At 52.1% G+C, this 25,042-nt stretch overlaps 4 protein-coding genes across 4 annotated transcripts; 3 read left to right on the top strand and 1 right to left on the bottom strand.

Moving 5' to 3' along the window:
* Window positions 1-829: 829 nt before the first annotated feature.
* Window positions 830-4,093, top strand: CTRU02_215051 (pre-mRNA splicing factor; the record flags this gene model as incomplete). The annotated part of the gene is made up of 1 exon (XM_036726439.1): window positions 830-4,093. One exon carries the CDS (start codon window positions 830-832, stop codon window positions 4,091-4,093), a length of 3,264 nt encoding a protein of 1,087 aa, XP_036581625.1.
* Window positions 4,094-4,723: 630 nt separating this feature from the next.
* On the bottom strand, window positions 4,724-9,379 carry CTRU02_215050 (helicase associated domain-containing protein; the record flags this gene model as incomplete). Its single annotated transcript, XM_070206353.1, has 5 exons — window positions 4,724-4,963; window positions 5,027-5,127; window positions 5,163-7,858; window positions 7,911-8,589; window positions 8,650-9,379. 5 exons carry the CDS (start codon window positions 9,377-9,379, stop codon window positions 4,724-4,726), a joined length of 4,446 nt encoding a protein of 1,481 aa, XP_070059996.1.
* Window positions 9,380-11,385: 2,006 nt separating this feature from the next.
* Window positions 11,386-21,191, top strand: CTRU02_215049 (translational activator GCN1; the record flags this gene model as incomplete). Its single annotated transcript, XM_070206352.1, has 6 exons — window positions 11,386-11,527; window positions 11,612-18,960; window positions 19,014-19,546; window positions 20,380-20,649; window positions 20,796-20,946; window positions 21,033-21,191. The coding sequence occupies 6 exons, from the start codon at window positions 11,386-11,388 to the stop codon at window positions 21,189-21,191; spliced, it is 8,604 nt and encodes a 2,867-aa protein (XP_070059995.1).
* A 2,203-nt stretch (window positions 21,192-23,394) lies between these two features.
* On the top strand, window positions 23,395-24,800 carry CTRU02_215047 (serine hydroxymethyltransferase; the record flags this gene model as incomplete). The annotated part of the gene is made up of 3 exons (XM_036726441.1): window positions 23,395-23,401; window positions 23,458-23,595; window positions 23,656-24,800. 3 exons carry the CDS (start codon window positions 23,395-23,397, stop codon window positions 24,798-24,800), a joined length of 1,290 nt encoding a protein of 429 aa, XP_036581628.1.
* Window positions 24,801-25,042: the final 242 nt, after the last annotated feature.

Raw genomic sequence — 25,042 nt, 5'->3', positions numbered from 1 at the left:
GGTGTCTGGAACTACCGTGTCGGCCTTGGGGAATTACACCGTGCCGCCTAAAGGGCCCTGAGTGACGCGCGACCTCTGGCCTTTCCAACTTGTTGTAGCCCCACGGAATCGACTCGGCTCAAATCTTAACAGCTGCAGGTGCCGTGCCATACCTACTGTGCCCCATACCGACCTTCTGCCTTACCTCCCCCATACCTCACCGGCAGGAGAGAAAATAAAAAGAAAAAAAAAGGGAAAAAAGGCCTGAGGATCGACAAACAACTTGCTCCTTGGGGTCTGAAAGGCTGCCTTCTCAACCTTTACCACCTTCCACCCATTACCTATCCCGAAGGACCTTAAGGACTTTTCTCTACCTGTGCAGTCCCCTAGGGTACCTAGCCTCCATTGCCTTGAGTCGCCTTACCTACGCTGCTTGGGGTCTGACTGAGGTACCTTCCGTCTTGTGTCCGTACCACACCGGCGCAATCAAATCTCTGCTGGCCACTTTCCCACCCCAGCATTCCTCTCTTCTTGTGTCTGACGGCCAATCCATCGACGGATCATCTGCTCAAATCAGCAAGTCAATACAACGCCTGGAATTGCCTCGTTGGCCTGTCGCATTGCAATCGCCGTATCCTGCCCGTGGTCGCCCTCTCCGGAAAGATCCCGAAGCTCAATCTACTTTTCAGCCACCAGCACGCGCGATCTGTATTTCTATTCAGCACCTCTCCAATCGTCGCACACCCTTGTACACCGGTGCGCCAGACAGCCCAGGAACAAAAAACAACAAAAACCGTTGTCGGCACGTCTCCCATGGTTCGTCTGTTGACGACCGCCCGATTGCAGCAAGATGGCGACCCTGCCGGTAGGGGAGGACAAATGGGTGGACTATGTCGCTGAGAACAGACGGCACGCCAACGACCTGGAAAAGCGCGTTCACGTTATCGAACTTTTTAAACTCGCCGTTGAGGCCGAGCCCAACAGCGTCAAGGTATGGCGTGCATACTGCGAATACTTTTGGTCTCTCTACGTCGATAGCCAAACGCCCGAATCCGGATGGACCGATGAGGAGCGCCTCATGGGCCGCGAGCTCTTCTCTCTTAATGCGGCACTCAGCCTCTGGCAGCAAGGCTACGAATCTATCCAGTACCGTATCAGCGACAGTCATGAGCTATGGGACCGATGGATTTCTCTCGAGCGCGCCATGCTCGCCGGCACACGTACAGCCGAAGGCATTCGGCGCATTACTTTTCTCTATACCGATCGCCTCCAAGTCCCCCACGTTACACGCGACGAGACTGCGCAAGCATTCTCCGAGTTCTTATCGACCTACAATAAGGCTGCATGGGAGGAGACTATGCAGGCAGTCACCGCCAAATCACAGGAGGCAAAGAAATTGACTGAAGATCGCGACATGTTTGAACTGAAGTTAAAACAGGCCCATCGAGATGGGAAAGACGACGTCTACCGCGCCCTTTTTAAGGAATACTTGGAATGGGAATACGCCCAGAGCAAGAGGAGTAACAAACACGCTGAGGCCACGGGTGATCTCTGCCGAGGCCTTTACGCCAGAGCCCTGACAGGTGTTTTTGCCTTTGACGATACCATCTGGAATGAGTATGTCCGGTTCCTCTCGACGTCTGGAACATATGCGCAGTCGCCTCAGGGCATGGTCGACGTCTTGCGGCGAGCCGTGGATCATTGCCCTTGGTCTGGTGCAATCTGGTCCCGGTACATCTTAACTGCTGAAGATGCCAAGCTGCCCTTCAACGAGATTGAACAGATTAAGCACAAAGCCACCAGCAATCCCGAGCTATACAAGAATGGAATGACTGCCCTTCTCGACATGTACGCGGCATGGTGCGGCTTTCTCAAGCGGAAGGCCATGGATCTCAACGCTACCGACGAAGATGTGGATATTGCTGACATGGGGTTACGTGCCGCCCTTGAGTTTGTTGACCAGGCCAAACACCGCTACGGCGACAGCTACAGGGGCGACCCTAATTTTCGTCTGGAGCGTATCTACATTCAGTATCTGACTGAGAAGAAGCGATGCATCGACGAGGCAAGAAGCGAATGGCACAAACTGGCAGAGAAACAGCTCTATGCAGACAGCTACGACTTCTGGCTTAACTACTATCTGTGGGAAATGATGATTTTCGCATCCAGTGGCAAAGACCGCAGTCCGACACCTTCAACTGCCGCAATCGGATTGAGAGTGCCATCTGTGGCCACGGCGGTGCTTGGAAGGGCGATCAAGAGAAAATCCCTGGATTGGCCCGAGAGAGTCATTGACGTTTATATGCAACACTGCAACGATTATGAACTGCCTAGCACGGTCCGCAATGCCATCGATACCGTCTCCGAGATGCGCAAAGAGGTTTTGAAGCGGAGAGAAAGAGAAGCTGCCCAGGCCGCGGAATACTACGCAGCTCAGGCCCAGGAGCAAGCCACTTTTGTGCCCCAGACCGTAGATGACGATTCATCTTCTAGCTCCAAGAGGAAACGAGACGAGGAGGCTGATGTTGCCGATGCGACAGTCAGTAAGAAACCCAAGAGCGATATTGCTGAGGCAGAGGCAACGGCGCTGAAGCAGCAAAGCCTGAAAAGGGACCGGGAGAATACCTCAGTTCTCGTCAGCAAACTTCCCAGCGAAACTACAAAAACTAAAATACGGCAATATTTCAAAGAGTATGGCCACATCGTCGACGTAACGGATCCTGCAATTAACCCTCAAGACAACACCCAGACCGTGATGGTAGAGTTCAGAACACCGGAGGAGGCGCAGTCCGCGCTTCTTAGAAACGGAAAATACTTCGGGACAGCCCAAATCAGCGTCGAGCCCGGCACTGACCTGACGGTCTATGTCACAAACTACCCCCCAACCGCGGATAAGCCTTACCTCGCCAAGCTCTTCCAGGATTGTGGGGAAATCCTGAGCATCAGGATGCCCAGCCTCAAGGGCAACGTTCGTCGGAGATTCAGTTACATTACATTTCTTAACCGAGCTGCCTCCGCCAAAGCCACGCAAAAGCACGGTTTAGTTATTGACGGCAAATTCAAACTTGTGGCGATGTATTCCGACCCCTCTCGCGCAAAGAAGCGTGAGGGAGCTGTAGAAGAGGGTCGAGAGCTTCATATCACTGGCCTTGACCCGGCGACTATCGAGGACGACCTTGAAAAAGCCTTCTCCAAGTACGGTACGGTCAAGCGTATCAGCATGCCTAGGAACAAGGGTGGCAAGGCACACGGTGTAGCATATGTCGAAATGGAAACGAAGGAACAGGCTCAGGCTACTGCATCTGAGTTGGACAAGGCCAAATTGCGCAACAGCATCATGACAGTGCAGATCTCGACACCGAGTAATTTCAAGAGGACTGCTATCGCCTCAAAGGAGCGTGATTCCCCCGCACCGAGCAGGGACCAAGAAGGGGATGAAGAGATGACAGACAGCAACGGTGACTCTGCCCACCAACCTGGCCCAAACCGTGCTGAGATTGCTTCGCGGACAATTGCCCTCCTAGGTATTCCTGACACAGTCAACGATGCGCGGGTCAAGGAGATTGTTGAGAAGATTGGAGGGTTTAAAAGTCTTGTTCTCCAACCCAGCCATGGTGGTGCCAAGATCGAGTTTGAGGATGAGCCCAGTGCAGGCCGCGCAGCGCTTCAGCTTGACGGGTATGTCCTGGATGGCCGTAAACTCCATACAGGATCTGTTGATGAACTTAAACGCTCCAAAGGAGAGGTTCGTACAGACAAGATTGTCTACGGTACTGGTGGAAAGAAGCAAGGCGATAAGCCTTCAGCCTCTAAGAGTAGTGGCGGTGCGCTTGTCCCACCGCCCACCACTGTCAAGCGGCCAGTTTTGGGCAAAGGTGGTGCGAAACGAGGATTGGGATTTCTACCAAAGGCTGGGGGTGCTGGGCCAGCAGGAATAGCGCGGAAGCCACAGCCCGAACCCAAAGTGAACGGTGCTGGTGGTGGAGAACTGGAAATACGAAAACCCATGAAGAGCAACGCCGACTTTAAGGCGATGCTACTGGGGACCAATTCGGCCACGGGAGATGGTGCGAAGAAGAACGGCAATGGGCAGGCTGGACAAGACCAGCATTAATAACGGCGTCAAGGAATGGAAATGACTATCTTATTGCATTTGGGCGTAAGGTATCTTGGCTTGATTGAAACTTTTACGCCAAGGGCTAATACCGAGTGTCTGCCACTCGGTCATCGTCCCAATTTATAGCACCTAGTCATCCAGTATGGATCGACTAAATCAACAGTGTAATTGTCATGACTGCAACATAGGCTGGCATTTGGTATCTGACCTACAAGCCCTTTTTTCCTCCTAAAGAAGTGGACACGAAACAAGTGTTGGGTGGCAAAGCCCGACGTCGCTTTTCATACCTTGCGAGGCTTCCCTAACGGGCATGATCTCATCCAGTACTTGATGCTATGTGACTTCGGAATGCCCTTTACCCAATCAGCGACGACTATCTACACATCCTGTCATGTGCAAGAAGGTCTCCAATGTCTGGTACGGCAGTGACTTGTACTCAATGCCATCTTTCACCCCCTGAGTTTTCCTTCTTCCAAGGCCACTTCTCAATATCTGACAATTCCCATCAACCGATGATCGCAGAGAATGTGTCCGGGTCGCAATACACTCGAGCTGTCGGTCGGGATATGGAAACCGGGTTCTGACGTTTTACGGTTTGATGTTGTACGTAAACTGATGGCATGCATACTATGCTTTGCCAACAGCACTGTTCCCATTGTCCTTGTTGGCTTCTTGTGAGAATATCTTTTGCCAAATTGCCAGCCACCGTTCATGCTGGGCAGTTGGCAGCTTGCCTGGTTGCTTAAAGGAGCGTGTAAGAAGTTCACGAAGTCTCGTACGAAGGACTTTGATGACGAGCATAGTCTTCCAATCGGGCAGCGCGAATCTGCAACGGTTTCCATCGAGAACTAGCACACCAGCAAACATCTAATTGAACCCAAAATGTCAGCCTTACAACCTGCAAATATCTAGGTCGGTGAGTTAACTCACATCAGCTCGCACATCGCCACAAAGTAAAGCAATGGCGAAGGGATCGGCTGCTGTAGTTTCATGCGCATGATAAACGCTAGTCATAAATGTTAGCCCTTTCTCTATTTAAAAAAGAGTACAATGTGTGCTCACGTCTTTGATTGCATGATGTGATAGTAAGACAGCCACTTGAGTTCATTGTGGCCTTTATTGACGGATGACGGGTGCAGGCTGATGGACTGATTGTTGCCAACATTGCGCAAACCTCTGCTTCCCGGGTTGTCTCGCACTAGCAATTTGGGATAGAAGCTCCAGGCGATGACTGCCGTTGTGATGGCATCATTTTCGCTGTTAGTGTCCACACGCTGAGGGATGTCAAAGAAGTTCTGATGGCGACGTCCTCGAGTGTTGGCTCCGTAGCGTAGTCGATTGAGGACCCTCCTTTCATCATCCGTCAATAGCAAGAAGCCAGAGTCTGCCACCGAGACCAGAAGCTGGCCCTTGAGATCTTCAATGTTGGCCAGGGTTTGCTGGCTAAGGAAGTTCTTGCGGCAAAATTGGAAATCCTTCCCACCAGAGGCACTGGTAGATTGGCAGACGCGTTTCCAGGCAAGGTAGGCGTTATAAATTGTCAGTAGATCCGAGTCTCCTCGGCGGAAGGCCATTCTTGCTAGGTCAGCTTGTGCTCGTTGGCCGAATGGTGCAGAGAAGGGCGATTTTGAGGAAAGGATGGCGGCCACAGTGATGGCCATGTCTAGACACTTGAAGATGGCGCCCATAAGAATCAACTTGCCAAGGAACACATCCAGAGGCAACCGTGCAAGCTGGTGACCAAGGGGAGTTAAATCTTCCGCAGGGGTTAGAGCGCGAACGTCGATGAGCGCATCCACCGCACGACGTATGTTCTTGGCCGATGGAGGGTCGAGCGCTTCGCTCAACGTCTCCTCGATGCCGCCGATCTTGCAAATTTTCACACGAATGGCCAGGTCCTGAAGAGAGAGACGTAGCATTTCTGGTGTCTGCTGGTCGCTCATAAGTGTGTCGTGCCTATGTTTCGTGAAAAGATGAAAGCATAGTCCTTCTTGGACGCGACCAGCTCGTCCACGCCGTTGTTTTGCGTTCGCTCGAGAAATGAAGGTATCGATGAGCCGAGAAAGTTGACGTCTTTCATCAAATCTCATTTCACGATGTTTGCCCGTGTCAATGACGCAGGTCACGTCGGGAATTGTAATACCTGTTTCGGCAATGTTGGTTGCCAGGACAATCTTACGCACCCCAGGAGGCGGAACAAGGAAAGCGGCCTCTTGATCCTCTGTTGCAATCGTCGAGTGGAGTGGATATATCAACCAGTTGGACGCAAATGAAGGGTCACCCGAAAGGAGGTCGTTTAGGGTTCTGATCTCAGCAATTCCAGGCAAAAAAACTAGGATGGCTTTGCTGTACGCCACGTACTCAGGATCGGCGGCCACCTTAGCGATCAGCTGAACAATGAGATCGAAATCAATCCGGTACTCATCTATTTGCGCAAGACTGGACCTGGTCTTGGCTGAATAAGCCGAGAGGTCTGCTCCGGACGTAGACTTTGATCCCTCGGTTTCCACATCCACCATGTCGTCGTCCAGATCTACTGTTTTCTCATGATTGTTTTGTCCAGCCGTGTAGCCAGTTGTCTCAATGGCATCTTCCAGGTAGCGAACCTGTACAGGGAAGGTTCGTCCAGGAACTGTCAACACCGGTGCTCCGCCAAGATACTTGGAAAATCGCTCAGCATCGACGGTAGCCGACATGAGAACAACCTTCAAGTCTTTACGCCTCAGCATGAGCTTCTTGAGAATGATCAACAAGAAGTCACTGTCGATAGACCTCTCGTGAACCTCATCCAGAACAAGATGCGTAACCTCTCGCAAGTCATTCGAGCCTTCCAGCATACGCATGACTATACCAGTGGTCGCATACACTAGCCGCGTTTCGCGAGACGTGTTGGCTTCTAGACGGATAGAATAGCCAACCAGCGATCTGGAGGTTCCCAGATCACTTCTACCCTCGCCAAGTTCCTCACTGACGCGTCGAGCCAACGAGATAGCCGAGATTCGGCGCGGCTCGGTACAGTAAATCTTGCAGCCCTTGCCTTGAGCCAGTTGGTGCTCTAGGAGAAAAGCCGGCACCTGAGTACTCTTTCCACATCCGGTCTCACCACAGATAATGACCACTTGCTCTCTATCGACGGCATCAGTGACCTGCTGTTTGAAGTTCCACATTGGAAGCTGCATTCGACTTTGCAGCATGGCCTGATATCTGGGAGAACTTGTCTTTTGAGCCCAAATATTTTGATAATATTCTGGGCCTCCAGAAAGACGTTTAGCCGCATCCTGACCGGCTTCATCTCTGTTGTCGTTCTGGTTGCGTGCCGCACCTCTTCCTTTGAATGCTCCTTGAATAATAACGCCGTCTTCGAGTTCTTGATCCTGCCTTTGGCGTACAAGGGCCCGTAGTTCCCGGATAGCCTCTCGATCTTTGGCGTCCAGGATGCTCTTCCTGGTTTCGGCAAGCTCGTCCCATAGCTCACGCCAAACAGCAGGAAGTCTCATTCCGACCTTCTCCTCCTTGGTGGAGGTGCCGAAGATGTGGAATAGGGCCCAAGTTGCGACGTAGGCTTCCGACTGCTTCTTGTCGGGAGTGGCGATAGATTTCATACTAAAGTTGAAATTGATTGTGGAAGCGATAACCTCGACACTGCCGTCTTGAGACTGCTGAGGGACATCTTGAGCCTTGGTCCAAGATATTGAAACAGAATGGCGATTGGCAAATGGAACCTCCGAAATGAGTCGATATGAAATCTTGACAGAGGCGTCCCTGTGGACTTGTAAGCTTCGCAAAAACAATCTCAATTTCACCGAATACGCACCTCGCTCGGCAAGCTTCCTCAAGAGCCCTCATGGGAGTGACACCAGTCCATTTACCAAAATCTCGAATTGTGATCTTCACACCATCTGCGCCGTTAATGACGGTACTAGACTTTCCAGTGGCATCGACCTCAGTCACTGGCAGATTGGCGAAAAGATCAGCAAGAGCACCATCATCGTCGTCGGCTTCCGCAAGGACCTCGGCAGCAATGCGTGCGGCTTCGTCATTGATGTCTCCATCAGAGGACGTAGCCAGTTCCTCAACTGCCTTTTCAGGCTCCTTTGCGGCCTCATCTTGTGCCTTCTGTTTCTTCGCTGCCGCGAACTGCTTCTCCAAAATCACCTTCTGAGTCTTCCATTGTTGCTCAGCAGGAAACTTGTCGAAAAGGACATCCTTTTCAATTCTGTCAATTTTGGCTCGAAGCCTGGCCACCTTGTCTTCTTCTTCGCTTCCACCTGTATTGCTACCCTTCTGTCTCTTTTTCTCTTGCTGAGCACGTTCAAGTTCGAATAACTTAGCCTTGCTCTCGAGATAAACAGGGACTAAATCATCTGGCTCAATATCGCTGTCACAGGTTACAACAGCCTTCTTCTTCTGAGCACCCGAACTGCCATTCTTTGAAGTTGAGCCAGCCCGAGGGGTGGTTGCACCCGAGGGCAAAGGACTTTCGGCAGGCGTGTCTAATCGACCACATTAATTACAGTCGGTGAAAATGCCAATTGCATGAGAATGCGACTTACCTAACGACTTGGTAACATGTCTGCCGCGGCCCTCGTAGTCAGGCAACTCATCACTTGGACATTCTCTAGCCAGCCAGTCGAGAGCTTCTTCCAGCCCCCACAAGCTATCCTTGGCGATCGCGGGTATGTTGGGTGCAATGTCCAATATGTAACGCATAACAGCCTGGACGCGCTCCTCGGGAAAGCCAACACTGGCAAGTGTCTGCTGAAGAGTCCACAGCTTTATAGTCATGTCCTCTTCTGGCAGCATCTTACCACTGGCAGAGTTCTCCGTTGACACACTGGACGAGGCGAAGCGACTTTCCGCCTGAATTAGATCCAAGACCTGATCCATAAGCTCTTGAGGTAACCATTTCCTGGAATTGACGGAATCGGCTTGACTCCTAAGAAGTCGGCGATCGGTTTCAAGGCGTGTACGCTGGCGCTGCGCATCTCTCTTCGTTTTTTGAGCGTACTTATCAACCAGCAGCTGCAACTCGTCCTCCTCAAGCTGCTTTTCGTATTCTTCGGGACTTAAAGCTGTCTTGGCAGCCTTGTCGCCGGCAGAGGCAGACGGAGATGCAGTTGGTGGGGCTTCTTGAGATGAGGCAGCGTTGGTGGCGATAGCAGTGACAGCGTTTTCGGGGCCCTCGGCGGGTTCAGTCCGGGCCTTGGATGAAGCAACGGAGGTCGTGGCGAAACCTCTGGCCGGGTTCGCGGCGGGCTTCTTCTTTTTCTTGGCGCCAGCCATGACAGGCTGGGTGAGGTGTGGAAGATGTGGCGGGAGGAGAAAGGAGGAACAGGAGAAAGTTCCTTTGGTCACGCTAGGGCCAGATGAAGAAGATTGAATAAGAAAGATGGCGATGGGGTCTCGAAGCGATTACACTCGGAATGCTGTGTTCAAACACCACACAGCCCGAAGTGTTCGAGGCAAGGTTGTATGGGATGAAGAAGGGCAGTAGCAGATTGGTCAAGAAGGACAGAAATGGGAGCCGAGCCGAAAGGCGGGAGCGGAGGCGGAGGCGGAGGCGAAGGTGGAAAACAGGGGTGGGCCAGAGACGGGGCAGAAGGGCGGATGACGGGATATGGAAAGTTCAGTAAGTTGAAAGAATGAGAGTCTGGTGGTGTGCCTGTGGTTGTCTTTGGATGAGTGAGTGACTGGGAAGTGAGGGGAGAATGAGTGAGTGAGCTTTGGTGGTAAATTACCTTGTTCGGGCAAGACTGTGCGAATGATAGAATCAAGTTTGAGAGGCGCAAAGGTGCTGATGTGTGGGCGTGGGACTCGAAAAGTGATGTCAACAGTGGGCTCGGCTCCCTAACGGGGTTGTAAGGGTTTGTTTTGTGGTTGTGGATTGTGGATTGTGCTTGTATTTGTGAAGAAAAGCATCAGTGAGAAACGGGGACTGAATGAAATGACTGTTGGGTTGTTTGCACGAGCCGGACCAAGTACTTCGCTGCGGAATCTGTGTGATTAGGTACATGATTTGAGGGAAGGTGCCCGAATGTGTATGCCAATGGAAAGTAGCCTCCAACAAGGCAGGATGACGAATGTGGGCAAAACGCGGTCCGTTAAAGCGGCAGGTATTCTCTATAGCACAATGTCCGTAATCAATCTTGGCCGGGTTGCCACTACCCTGACTGTCTAGATTTCGATTGTCCAACCACTGGGTACGGTAGAATACCAGCAGTAGAAGCTTGTCCCAGTGACTGCAATGACTGACGGAGTTGCCCGAGCCAGGTTCAAGCTGCAAAGATGTCAATGTCACCAAGGGAAGAATCATGAAGCTGAATGCAAATTGATTTAAAGGGCCCCAGATGCCCATTGGGCGGTAGGTCGACACTTTGGAGGGATGCCCATTAGTGGTTCAGGCCCCTCCACCCAACAGGGGCAGTTCTAACTTGGCTTGCTTTCTTTTTTTTTTTTTTTTTTTTTAAAAGAGTATCGGCCTGCCCCCCTCCGAATACTCCTTAGTCCGTTGAGTCAGACCGGGCTAAGGCCAAGGATGCACACGCATTTTATTTTCTTGGACAAATGTAACAAAATACCATTTCATAGGGCTTGCACAGTTGTCCCTACGTCCAGTACATATCGATGCCTTGTGATGAACTTGAACATGTCACATCCAAGAAATCTCCGAAGTTGTTTATTTTATTTTTTCATTGTAATCAACCGCATGTATACCTGTAGAAATTAAAAGTTATGGCTCTTAAGGGTGTGCATCATTGATGTTACCTATCCGTATAATTACAGCTTCCATCCAAAGCCCCGCCATGAAAAGCTGTCCATGCCTTGACCGCCTTCCTTCTCGGGATGCCACACACTTGACCCCTCCTGTCTGGGCGCCGGGCCACACAACCCTAGAGTCACAGACACCAGCCAGGCGCCCTCCCTGGCCCTGTTCGGAGCCACTGAAGCCCACTGTCACACTGGACCATCCTGCAAGAGCTGCGTCAAGTGCCCACTGAAGCCCAAGCTTTCAAGCTTTCCTGGGGACACCAAGGTATCGTTTTTTTTTAAGGCACGTCCTACCTTAGTGATCTGATTCCAGTTGTATGTTTTCCGTAGCCTGAACCGCCATTGAATTCTGCCCCTGCCCCGTCTTTTGGCGACCACATCCAAGTCCTTCACCTCGACCTCAAACTCGACCTCACCCTCCTCCTTCTTGTATACATTTCCGTTCTCCTCACGCTTGTCGACCGCTCCGCTGGCCGACTTGCCCCCAATGATATCTTCTGCCCGCCCACAATCCCGCCAAAATGACTGAAGTCGTCGTCAATGGCTCCGGCTCTGCCTCCGCCCCTCTCGATTTCACTGCTACGAGAACAGCCTTGACTTCGTCCTCCACCTCCGTTAGGATAGCTCATCTGCGCATTGTTGAGGACCGAATCTCTAATACAGGTATGCCGTCTTTAAACGGTCACCCCTCTACCCCGCCCCGCCCATAAATGGACTTTCAAGCTGACCTGGTGCTGTTTTGTTCAGATGCTGACCCGACTTGGGTTCGCAAGATTATTCAGCTCCTCTTCTGGACACATGCTTTCTACACCGACCGTCCCTCGCGACTTGCCGCACAGAAATGTCTCTCTGCCATTCTCTCCAAGGGCCTTGACCCCGACGTACTCTCCGCCTTTGTATCCGCCCTACGCGCGGAGTCTCAGAAGCCCGGTATCGCCGCGAGCAATGCATTCGTTCTAGTGGAATGGTGCAGCCTGCTCATGCAGCACCTTGCGAAGACGTCCGAGTGGGATAAGTTGGCTTCGCAAATTCTGCTGAGTGATGCTGAGGCCTTGGACAAGTGCCTCCAACCTGCCGCCAAAGGCGGCATGGCCCATTCTGCAATCATTGTCACTCGGAGAGGCTTGCGCGCACTCTTCTCTTCCCACCAGGACCCTCAGAAAGCCTTAAAGGACGCCATCCAGTTCCTTACAGCCAAGGCCTCACAGCCTTCCGCAAAGAATGCACCGCTGCTCGGCATTATCGCTGGTGTAAGTTCCAGGATCCCTGCCGTTAAGCAGGTTCTCGAGGCTCAAAAGTCGCAATACTTCACCTTCTACACCAGAGAAATCATTGGCTCGCGCACAGCCGTCCCTGGACATATCGCATCCGGCCTTCATGACTTCTTCCTTGATTTTGTTACGCTCGAAGACTTCGCCAAGGACGTAATTCCATCCCTGGAAAAGGGGTTGTTGCGCGCTCCAGAAATCGTGTTAAGCGATGTCATCATACCTTTGATTCACGGGCTTCCAAAGGACTACGATTTATCACATATTTTGCTGGGAAATCTGCTGAAGCCGATTCTGTCCAACGTTAAATCCAGCAATGTCAACACCCGCAGTGGAGCCGTCAAGGCCTTCGGCGCACTGGCTGCCAGAAGCCAGGATGAAAAGGCTTTGGAGAAGATTTCGGAGGAGATTGTTGCTCCTGTAAAGGGCGGCAAGTTGGCTTCAGCGGACCACAGAATTCTCCACTGCGAAATGCTCGAAGCCGTTCCGCTCTCCAAAATCACTGCTGACAAGATCGCAACTGCATTGGCGGCTGTCTCAGCCAAAGAAGGAAATGAGGCTGCACTCACAATCGAGACATCGGCTCTTGCAAGATCTGCCGGATACCTACTTCAGAATGACACCGAGGTTGCGAAGCCGATCATAGATGCATGCATCAAGGGCGTCTCTGACAAGAAGTTTACTTCTCGCCGCATCTGGCTCTTGCGAGTTGGTGAGATCTTTAACGCTTCCAAGACTTCGGACGGTCTATCGCCGGCCACTGTGAAGTTCGCCGAGGCTGTCCTGCCAAAGCTGCTGGACACTTACAATGAGGTCGCTGCCAACCCCCTCATCGCTGCCCAGAACAGTCTGACGGTTGGCGCATATATTGTCACCACACTCACCTCGTGGTCTCATCAGAGCAATGTGTCTGCGGCTGTCAAGTCGTCACTGTCGAAAGTCTCTGTCACCAACCAAGGCCTTGTACTGGAGCCCAAGCCATCTTTTCTACTAAATCCTCGTATCTATGGTAAGATTACTGTTGAAGATGAGCTGATATGGTTTTCCCGTGCTCTTTCGGCTGCCGCGGAGCATTTGACTGAAAATACTCTCAAGACCGTCTCTACTGCTTGGGCAGAGGCCTTCATCTTCGTCATCTGCGCATCGGTGGCTACACCAAAGGTCAGACAAGTTGCCACTGACAGTTTGTCGCGTGTCTACGCCAGCCGGCCCCAATTGGTATCCCAGGCCATTGTTCAAGGCATTTGGCACTGGCTCGAGACATTACAAACAGGTGACAAGGACAGCGCAGCAGCCCTCTCTAAGACTGACAACACAAATTTGTCCCTTGTTCTCCGCACAATATGCATGAGCCCAAAGACTTTGACAGAGGACCAACAGGAGGCTGTTCGTTCTTCAGTCGACCAGCAGCTTTGCTCCTTGCTAGTCCTTGCCCGAAAAGAACTTATTCCGCGCGCCAGCTGGATTGAGCTCTGCTTACGAGTCGAGAGAGATCCGGGAGACTTGGCACGCCAGCTTGAGGATGACTTGGTGAAGGAAATCATGGAGAGGACTTCGATCGAGCAAAAGTCTGATGTCGTTAAAAAGGCTGCTTGCAACGCTGCCGCAGAACTGGCATTTGTGGCCCCAGACACCATGATCAGCCGTATCGTACAAATAATCCAAAACGACCTGGAACCGGAGGAATTGCGAAGCATTGGGCCCGTAGAGGCTGCCATCTTCCGAACCCCAGAGGGCACAGCTTTCGTGGACGTCTTGGCGAAGAAGGCTCAGACCACTGTGCCCGACAAAAATAACAAAGACTACGATATCCTGAAGTGGGAAGCGGAATTGAGGGCGCAACTTGCCCAGAAGAAGGGACAGCAAAAGAAGCTTACAGCAGAAGAGACCGCCAAGGTCAATGCTCAGCTCAAGAAGGAGGCAGGTATCCGAGAGTCGGTTCGTCAGTTGCAGGCGAGGTTACTTCGTGGTATCGGTATCGTAGAAAGTCTTGCAACCGGACCGCCCACCGAGGCCAGCCACTGGATGGGACCTTCCATCAAGGCCCTCCTGGACGTTATTGATGCAGGCGCTAGTCTCCTCACGGGCGACTCTGCCTCTCTTGCCTATCTTGCCTGCTCTGAGCGAACTACCAGCCGTCTTGGCCCCATGAAGCCCTTTGTTGGTATTGCTACCCTACGTGCTCGTGGTGTTACTTCTTTGCCGGAAGATTATAAGCAGGAACCTGTCGATGAGCTCGTAACCAGAGTATTATACCGTCTGCGTTTCGCTGGTGAGCAACGCCCCTTTGACACAGTTTCACTAATCTACGGACTTTCGTTGGTCTTCACTGTTCTTGAAAGTGGTGGGTTTGGCTCATCGCCCGACGATCGAGATGCACAACTCGTCCTCGCCATCGAGTTTCTTGCCTTCCATACAAACAACTGCGAGGACCAGGCGACTCCTCGGGTTCAGATACTCTCCTCCTTGATTTCTTCTATGCAACGTTACACCCAGCACTACAAGATCGTCAAAGATTGCTTCGCCGATGTGTGTCGGTGCATCGCGCCTAACATGACCCCGGAGGAGGTTGCGGTACTCGCCAAGGGATGCATTGTTCCCCAAGTTAGCGTTAGGACTACGGTGCTGCAATCAATCAGCGCAGAAGTGGATATGAGCGAGCTCAGCTTTTCTGATGAGATCTGGTTGGCCTGCCACGATGACGTCGAGGAGAACGTTGATCTTGGTCGCGAAATCTGGGAGGAAAGCGAATTTCAATTGTCTCCCGAGGTTTCGGCAAAAATGCTGCCTTATCTGGAAAGCGTCGACGGTCAACTCAGAAGAGCTGCTGCCCGGGCATTAGCTGAAGCTTGCAGCGTGCATAAATCTACTCTCGAGCCGATCCTGGAGTCTCTGAAATCCTCGTACATTGAGCTCGCCAAACCAAGAGTCCCTCAATTGGATGAGTACGGCATGCCAAAGAAGACCAACCTTGCGGACCCTTGGGAAGCAAGACACGGTATAGCATCCGCTTTCAAAGAGCTGGCGCCACACATGGGCCAGCAGCAACTTGATCCATTCTTTGAGTTTCTCATTGAACGAGGTCCCTTGGGTGACCAGGATGCAAACGTTCGCAGTGAGATGCTTGATGCAGCCATCCGTGCCATCGATATCCATGGCAAGGGCTTGGTTGACAAACTGATGAAGGTGTTCGAGCGTACACTTGAAGGTCCGGATAAGAACACAGAGGCTTCAGACCGTGTCAACGAGGCTGTCATCATCATGTATGGTGCTCTCGCCCGGCACTTGAAGCCGGGAGACTCGAAGCTCCCGGTTGTCATCGAACGTTTGCTGGCAACTCTCAGCACGCCCTCAGAAACTGTGCAGTACGCCATTGCCGAGTGCCTGCCGCCCCTGGTGCAAGCCTATGGTGATAAATCGTCAAAGTATTTCCAACAGGTTCTCGAAACGCTGCTGACTTCCAAGAAATACGCCGAGCAACGAGGTGCTGCTTATGGCTTGGCTGGCCTCGTCCAGGGTCGCGGCATTTCGTCATTAAAGGAGCAGCGCATCATGATGACGCTGAGAGGAGCTATGGAAAATAAGAAAGAGGTAAACCAACGAGAAGCCGCTCTGCTTGCCTATGAGCTGCTCTCGACGATCCTTGGCCGCCTCTTTGAGCCTTATGTCATTCAGATCGTCCCGCAACTACTCACTGGTTTTGGTGATGGAAATGCCAACGTTCGCGACTCCTGCTTGGCAGCAGCAAAGGCTTGCTTCGGAAAGCTTAGCTCGTATGGTGTGAAAAAGATTTTGCCTACCCTCCTGGATGGCCTGGATGATCAACAATGGCGTAGTAAGAAGGGAGCTTGCGACTTGCTGGGAGCTATGGCCTACCTTGACCCTCATCAGCTTGCTCAAAGTCTCCCTGACATCATCCCCCCTCTTACGGGTGTTCTAAACGACAGTCACAAGGAAGTCCGCTCCGCCGCCAATAAGAGCTTAAAGAGATTCGGCGAGGTCATCAACAACCCTGAAATCAAGAGTCTTGTGGATATCCTCCTAAAGGCCCTCAGTGACCCGACTAGGTACACCGATGAGGCTTTGGATGCTTTGATTAAAGTCCAGTTCGTCCATTATCTGGATGCTCCCTCCCTCGCTCTGGTTACAAGAATCCTACAACGTGGCTTGGGAGACCGTTCCAACACCAAACGTAAGGCTGCTCAAGTTATTGGCAGTCTTGCGCATCTTACCGAGCGGAAGGACTTGGTCTCTCACCTACCAATCCTTGTTGCAGGACTCAAGCTTGCCATCGTTGATCCAGTTCCAACTACCCGTGCCACAGCTTCGAGGGCCCTGGGTTCTTTGATGGAGAAGTTGGGCGAAGATGCTCTTCCAGATCTTATCCCAGGACTCATGCAGACCCTCAAGGCAGACAACGGTGCAGGCGACCGTCTTGGATCTGCCCAAGCACTCAGCGAGGTCCTTGCAGGCTTGGGAACCACCAGACTGGAAGAAATTCTCCCGACCATTTTGCAGAATGTCGAGTCATCGAAACCTGCCGTCCGGGAAGGCTTCATGTCACTCTTCATTTTCCTTCCTGTCTGCTTTGGCAACAGTTTCGCCAACTATTTGGGCAGAATCATTCCTCCTATTCTTTCTGGACTTGCTGATGATGTCGAATCCATCCGTGAGACTGCCCTTCGGGCTGGTCGTCTACTTGTCAAGAACTTTGCTGTGCGTGCTGTTGATCTGCTACTTCCAGAGCTTGAGCGCGGCTTGGCCGATGACAGCTACCGTATCCGTCTCAGCTCCGTCGAGCTTGTTGGCGATCTTCTCTTCAACCTTACAGGCATCAGTGGCAAGGCAGAAGATGAAGAGGAAGACGAGGAGACCGTCAAGGAGGCCGGAGCCTCGCTGCGTGAAGCGCTTGGAGAAGAAAAGAGAAACAAGATTCTCTCCGCCCTCTATGTTTGCCGATGCGATACTGCTGGCGCGGTCCGCTCCGCTGCCATCAGTGTCTGGAAGGCATTGGTTTCCAGCCCTCGCACTCTCAAGGAGTTGGTACCAACTCTCACTCAACTGATTATCCGACGTCTTGGAAGCTCAAACATGGAGCACAAGGTCATTGCCAGCAACGCTCTAGGCGAGCTGATACGCAAGGCAGGAGACGGTGTCTTGTCAACCCTTCTTCCAACTCTCGAGGAGGGCTTGCAGACATCAACAGACACAGACGCAAAGCAAGGTATCTGCCTTGCCCTCAAGGAACTCATCTCATCGGCGTCCGAGGAGGCTCTAGAGGACCACGAGAAGACGCTTATCTCTGTGGTCAGGACTGCTCTTACCGACTCGGACGAGGATGTCAGAGAAGCAGCAGCGGAGGCCTTTGATTCCCTGCAGCAGATCCTCGGCAAAAAGGCCGTGGACCAGGTGCTCCCGTTCCTGCTCAATCTCTTGCGGTCCGAGGAAGACGCCGACAACGCACTGTCAGCGCTGCTCACTCTCCTTACAGAGACCACACGGTCCAATATCATTCTACCGAACCTCATTCCTACACTTATTACTCCTCCCATATCTGCCTTCAACGCCAAGGCTCTTGCTTCTCTCTCGAGAGTCGCGGGTGCTGCTATGAACCGTCGGCTGCCAAACATCATCAACTCTTTGATGGACAACATCATCAACTGCCAAGACGAGACGTTGAGAGAGGATCTGCAAAACTCTTTCGACACAGTGATCCTGTCCATCGATGAGTACGATGGATTGAACACGGTTATGAATGTGTTACTGCAACTCACCAAGCATGAGGATCACCGCAGACGTGCCGCTACCACTAATCACCTCGCCAAATTTTTCGCCACAGCGGATGTGGATTACTCACGTTATAACCAGGACATTGTTCGGTCACTGCTTATCTCCTTTGACGACAGAGATCCAAGTGTTGTCAAGGGAGCCTGGGCTGCCCTTAGCGAGTTCACCAAGAAGCTCCGAAAGGAGGAGATGGAGAGCCTTGTCATCTCTACCAGGCAGGCCCTCCAGCAGGTTGGCGTTTCCGGCGCAAACCTGCCAGGCTTCGAGCTCCCCAAGGGTATCAACGCCATTTTGCCAATTTTCCTGCAGGGTCTGATGAACGGTACTCCTGAGCAAAGGACGCAGGCTGCTCTTGCTATTTCCGACATCGTCGATCGGACAAGCGAGACTGCCCTTAAACCCTTTGTCACGCAAATCACGGGTCCCCTCATTCGTGTCGTTTCCGAGAGATCCACGGACGTCAAGTCTGCTATCCTCTTGACCCTTAACAACCTTCTGGAGAAGATGCCTGCCGCGCTCAAGCCTTTCTTGCCCCAGCTGCAACGCACTTTCGCCAAATCTCTTGCAGATACCTCAAGCGAGGTTCTTCGAGCTCGCGCAGCCAAGGCCCTAGGCACACTGATCAAGTACACGCCACGTATTGATCCCCTGATAGCAGAGCTTGTGACAGGATCCAAGACGTCGGATCCGGGGGTCAGGACAGCTATGCTCAGCGCATTGTATGAGGTTATCAGCAAGGCCGGTGCCAACATGGGTGAGACCTCCCGGGCTGCCGTCCTGAGTCTCATCGATATGGAAACGGACGAGAGAGACGATGCAATGATCATCACCAACGCCAAACTTCTCGGGGCTCTGATTAAGAACGTGCCTGAGGAGGCTGCCAACGGTCTGCTCAAAAATCGGGTGGTCACCAGTCACTGGAGCCATTCTTCGGCTCTTGCTTTGAACGCGGTTTTGGTCGAATCCCCGCAGAGTCTCCTCGAAAGTCCTCTGGCGGAAGACTTGCCCGATCTCCTTTGCCAGGGCATGTCAAACAAAAACGTAAGTAGGCCGGTCCCGCTCAGCAACGTACCTGTTACTGACATAACATACAGCCTTATATTGCTGACAACCTCATCCTGGCTACTGGTAAATACCTGCTTTCAGAGTCAACCAAGACCTTTGACTCGAACAAGAAGATCTTTGAAGCGCTGGCGACAGTTATCCAGCCCGGAGGATCTGTCGATTCCCGCCGGTTGGCATTGGTGATCGTTCGAACTATGAGCCGCGTTAACATGGATATGGTTCGCCCGCACGTGGCATTGCTCGCTGGACCCATCTTTGCCAGTGTCAGAGACCCTGTTATCCCAGTCAAGTTGGCCGCAGAAGCAGCTTTTGTGGCTCTCTTCAACGTGGCGGACGACGAGAGCAAGGTCTTTGACAAGTTCATGGACGGCGCAAACCTACCACCAAACTCTAAAAGGAGCATGCAGGATTATTTCAAGCGAGTCACACTGCGACTAGGTGCACAAGTACGAGAGAGAAGAGAAGCAGAGGGCGGTCAGGGCGGTCTAGGGTTGTCGAATGACGAGGTCGAAGATGAGAAGGAGATCTGGAGCGTTGGCAAGGTTGATGTTGGCGAGGACGTGTTTGGCAATAGTTAGATGGGCATAGATGGAGTTGCATGAGACGAGACCGGACTTTCAAAAGCTTTTTGCCAACATGTGTATTGATTGTGCATCTATATAAGTTCTTCTCACACCATGAATAGAGAAACCGTTTGCTCTACAAAAACAGTGTTAAATGGATTGAACCTGTCCCTTCCAAAGTGCCGCATTTACTGGCTAGGAAATTGCTCGATCAGAACAGCTAGTTGTACTGAGTGGGACGGGCACAGAAGACGATGGACAAGGCATGGATGCTTCTTGTCCTATTCACGATAAGGCTCTTTCGATGGAAAGTTGGTTGCCGTCTGCAGGGGGAGGCATAAACAAATAAAAAATAAATAAAAACAATTATAGGCTACAATTCTAAAAGTCAGTTAGTTGGTCTGGCATTTTGGGCTGTGTCACCGTATCACGTGACGACATGATTCATTTGAGCCCTGAGCTCGCTTAACCAAAGTTGCGTCTGGCTTAGCCCCACCCGAATCCGCACCGCTTCTCACTTTCCTCCTGAGAAATATTCGAGCGTCAACCCCTCTCAATTTTCAACACCTCGACTCCCCCGGTAGGTACGACCATCGACTAGGACAACATTCAAGATGTAAGTTATCACGACAGCACCCACCACTACACCGCATGCCGATTCCAATGAGATTTCCGTCGTCTTGTGCACCGGGCACGCCAATTCTAGGCCGCTGTGGCGACTAGGACTCGCAGAGGCGACGAGCCGAACACACGACGACTGGGGCTCGGATGGAGCTGGAGGATGTAATTTTCATCGTTAGGGTCAAAGGCTGATTGCGACTGCTTCTTCCAGGGTCAATCTGCGAACTCAGAAGCGCCTCGCCGCGTCGGTTATCGGCTGCGGTGAGCGCAAGATCTGGCTCGACCCCAATGAGGTCAACGAGATCTCCAACGCCAACTCCCGCCAGACCGTCCGCAAGCTCATCGCCGATGGCCTCATCATCCGCAAGCCCGTCACCATGCACTCGAGATCCCGTGCTCGTGAGCTGAACCTGGCTCGCCGTATTGGTCGCCACCGTGGCTTCGGTAAGCGCAAGGGTACCGCCGAGGCTCGTATGCCCAGGTTCGTCAACACCAATTTCGACGCTTGGCCCGCTGGGTAGTTTGTCATGATGTCTCGGCGTAGGGCATATGTCCGACCGAGATGGCTTGACAGAAATCTAACGGGTGTCGTCTGAAATGGAGATTCTGTGCTGACTCTCGATGAAGCCAAGTCCTCTGGATGCGCCGCCTCCGTGTCCTCCGCCGTCTCCTTGTCAAGTACCGCGCCTCCGGCAAGATCGACAAGCACCTGTACCACGAGCTCTACCACGCCAGCAAGGGTAACACCTTCAAGCACAAGCGTGCTCTCGTTGAGCACGTAAGTTATCATCCTGGATATCTCTGGAGCGGACAAGCACATGTACGAGGCTGGGTAAATGGGCTAACATATAACTCCTCTCACAGATTCACCGTGCCAAGGCCGAGAAGGCCCGCGAGAGGGCTCTCAAGGACGAGATGGACGCCAAGCGTGCGAAGACCAAGGCCGCCCGCGAGCGCAAGCAGGAGAGAGTGGCGGCGAAGCGGAACGCTCTGATGGGCGAGGGCGAGGAGGAGACCAAATAGACGACTACATCTCGATCTCAGTCCTTAGGCGGCTGCATTCGGAGTCATCGGGTTGGGTCTTCTTTTTTTACGTCCTACTGGTCCTAATGTCGCAGCAGGGCTTTGGCATGTAGCATTGAAAAATGGAAATCGATGACATGGCAAACAAAAAACGGGCATGAAAAATGAGCAGCAGCAATCTTTACCTGGTTTATATTTTGTGGCTTTCCGTGATGATGTTTGAATGACACTGCTACATGCGTGAACAAACAGAACTCCTTGGCTATGCTTAATGATGTCCTTCGTCTGTGTGGAAATGTCACTTTGAACGTAATGGGTAATATCCTGCCTAGCCAAGCAACTCTTCAAGAAGGTTGTTTCCATCTATCGATTTGGTGCCATTCGTTTGGTGAGCACAGGCCGCAGGGCCATTACAATATATTACCTGATTCTTCGCAACCATGAGACGGCGTGTGGGGTAAGATATAGAGCACTGTCTTCCTGCCGTCTCCTGATGGTGTAGATAGATTGTCAAAATGCACTCATTCTCTCTTTTATTCAAACAGGTGGCTATTAAGTATTCGACTTCGATGGATCGGGCTCATTCGCTAGCCCGATTCGTCAGGCTCATAGGCAGCTTTCAACGATGTCATGGATTAGCGCACTGTTCAGCCGCCAAACAGAGCATATTCATTCACGCCAAGATTCAATGCCATCAGTCAGCCCTTTCCAGGGACAGCAGACGGGGCCGTACTACCCAAGTAAATTGGCGATAGCATCACAGACAAGGCGGGGGAATCGCCGCTTCAGACGAATATGGGCAAAGGTTGCACATGCGGAGGACACCCATCAAGCGTTTTCCAATTTACTTGAATCAGAGTACAACAGACATTGTACCATGCGTTCGACCACACTTGTGTTGGACGCTAGGAAGACACCAGCCGAGGGGAGGTGATTTTTAATGAGAAACATTAGGTAAAAGAAAGAAAACACACAACAATAGATTGGATCAGATTGTTTCAAATTGTCCCTTCAAAGGTGGTGAGATGTGCCAGGACATTTCAGCATGCACCCGCCGAAGCGGAAGAGCCGATATGTGAAGAAAGCGTGCTCGTCATCTCCAATTTAGTTGTGTAATGAAAAGAAGAAGACAAAAATTAAAATTTTCGGCCGTGGTGCCGCATAAAAAGGGCAAGTCGGGTGGCTCCAGCGGGACCGTACCGAGGGCTCGTGCACGGCTTACTGTTTGGATACTGGGTCTGCTGATGTCAGAAATGTGCCCGTCATCAGCTTCTCCACAACTCAGTAGTGCCTACAAGATAAGCTGATAAGCAGGTCGGCTACAATGGTTCACAGGACGGAAGCCGAAGCCGGCGCCAACCGTCGCTGGGCAGCTCGGTTCAGTTACCGCTAGAAAAAACGGATGAGATACCGAGCAGAGGTCACCAACCACCCCGGCACCCCCAGCTTGCCCAGCGCCTGATGTACCTCCTCCCCCACCAACGGCGTAGAGCTACATCATGGCCATGTGCTTGTTGCTGGGGTCTGGTATCCGTAACTGCTCTGGAGTGCCGTTGTACGGATAGCTTCCCTTACTTCAAGTTGCTCTGCACCTCTTCCACCTCCTCTACTTCTGATATCCTACTCTTCACCTCTTCGTCCAATTCTTCTTGCCTGGCAAAGGTTCAACATCGGCAAATTGACCTGCTTCTTCCTAGGTCTTTTGTCCAGTAGTCACCATGTCTCTTCCCACCTTTCGAAGCACGGCTCGTGCACTGCGTTGCTTGCCGAGAGGGGCAGTCCCGGCCACATTGTCACGCGCAAGTGGCGTGAGATGCATCTCGACGAAGAGCTTGGAGGGTCAGCAACAGGTGAGTCGAAATTTTTTTCATACGGACCTCTCTGCTTTGAGTTTGGCTTGCTAACTGTGATTCTAATGCAGCTATTGTCTGCCAATCTGCAGCAAGCAGACCCGGCTGTATTTGACATTATTGAGAAGGTACGCTTCAATGCGATAACAATCGCTATCGACAATGTTTTTGGCAGGAACCGGCAACCTCGGTCACTTAAGCGAGCGTTGATCCACGATCCCACGGGATATAATTGAGTCTGGTTGCTGATATGAATCCGTTTGCAGGAGAAAACCAGACAGAAACACTTTATCAACCTTATTCCTTCTGAGAACTTTACCTCCCAGGCTGTTCTCGATGCCCTGGGCAGTGTTATGCAGAGTAAGACCATTTCTTCAGGAACACTTACAGGAACGGAACCTGATACGATTAATCAGACAAATACTCCGAGGGCTACCCCGGCGCAAGATACTATGGTGGAAACGAGTTCATCGACCAGGCAGAGCGTCTCTGCCAGCAACGAGCCCTCGAGGCCTTCGGCCTCGACGCGAAGCAATGGGGCGTTAACGTGCAAGGTGCGCATAACTTTCCAGTGTACCCAAGTGCTGCTCAATCCGTGCTAACTTATAGTGTAGCTCTTTCGGGCGCCCCTGCCAACTTGTACGTCTATTCCGCCTTAATGGACACTCACGATCGCCTGATGGGTCTTGACCTGCCCCATGGTGGCCACCTTTCCCACGGTTACCAGACGCCGACCAAAAAGATCTCCGCCATTTCCAAGTACTTCGAAACCGTCCCTTACAGACTGGACGAGTCCACGGGTCAAATTGACTATAACAAGTTGGAAGAGCTGGCCCTGCTGTACCGCCCCAAGATTATTGTGGCGGGAGCCAGTGCGTATAGCAGGTTGATCGATTATAAGCGCATCCGCGAGATCTGCGATAAGACCAACGCCTACCTTGTTGCGGATATGGCTCATATTTCCGGGCTCGTTGCAGCGAAGGTTATGCCCGGGCCCTTCGCGTTCGCCGATATTGTCACTACTACCAGCCACAAGAGCTTGCGAGGACCTCGTGGCGCCATGATCTTCTTCCGCAAGGGTGTGCGCCGCCAGAACGCCAAGAAGGAAGACGAGCTGTACAATCTTGAGGGTCCCATCAATAGCTCTGTTTTCCCTGGCCACCAGGGAGGTCCTCATAACCATACCATCACCGCCTTGGCCGTGGCTCTGAAGCAGGCCCAATCCCCTGAGTTCCGGGCGTACCAAACTCAGGTTCTGGCGAATGCAAAGGCATTTGCCCAGAGACTGGGCGCCCCCAAGGAGAAGGGAGGATTGGGATACAAGCTTGTGTCGGGCGGCACTGATAACCATCTCGTACTGGCTGATCTGAAGCCTCAGGGTATCGACGGCAGTCGTGTCGAGCGTGTGTTGGAGCTCGTTGGCGTCGCATCCAACAAGAACACCGTCCCCGGCGACAGGTCAGCGCTGGTTCCCGGCGGATTGCGCATGGGAACGCCAGCAATGACAACTAGAGGCTTCAGTGAGGAAGACTTCAGCCGCGTTGCTGATATCGTTGACCGAGCTGTTACCATCGCCGTCCGTGTAGACAAGAGCGCAAAGAAGGCAGCTGAAGAGAGGGGAGAGAAGAAGCCTGGACTGCTCAGACACTTCATGGAGCACCTCGGAGACGGAGAAACTGATCCAGAGATTGTCCAACTGAAGTCTGAAGTTGCTGACTGGGTCGGCACGTATCCGCTGCCGTGGGATGTCCGGTCGTGAGCAGCGGCCCGCACTTAATGAAGGGATGAAGGGCATGCATCTTCACACTCAAGCCATTGGGTGAGAATGCTCACTTCGGCGTTTAAGGGGGGCCTTGAATGCTTTGAGACTGCGAAATAGCGGTATCTGTTATTTGCCTCCTAGGTTTCATTTTTATGCTGTCTTATTTATTATGGTCGCGGATGTTTTCATCAAGCCCATCATTCTCAACGAGATACGGAAATATCAAGTTTTAGAAAGAG

This window comes from Colletotrichum truncatum, assembly GCF_014235925.2.
Source record: "Colletotrichum truncatum strain CMES1059 chromosome Unknown Contig_0012, whole genome shotgun sequence".
In the NCBI taxonomy this organism is placed as follows: domain Eukaryota; kingdom Fungi; phylum Ascomycota; class Sordariomycetes; order Glomerellales; family Glomerellaceae; genus Colletotrichum; species Colletotrichum truncatum.
Note: the sequence above shows the minus strand (reverse complement) of the source record. Positions and strands in the feature narration are given on the sequence as shown.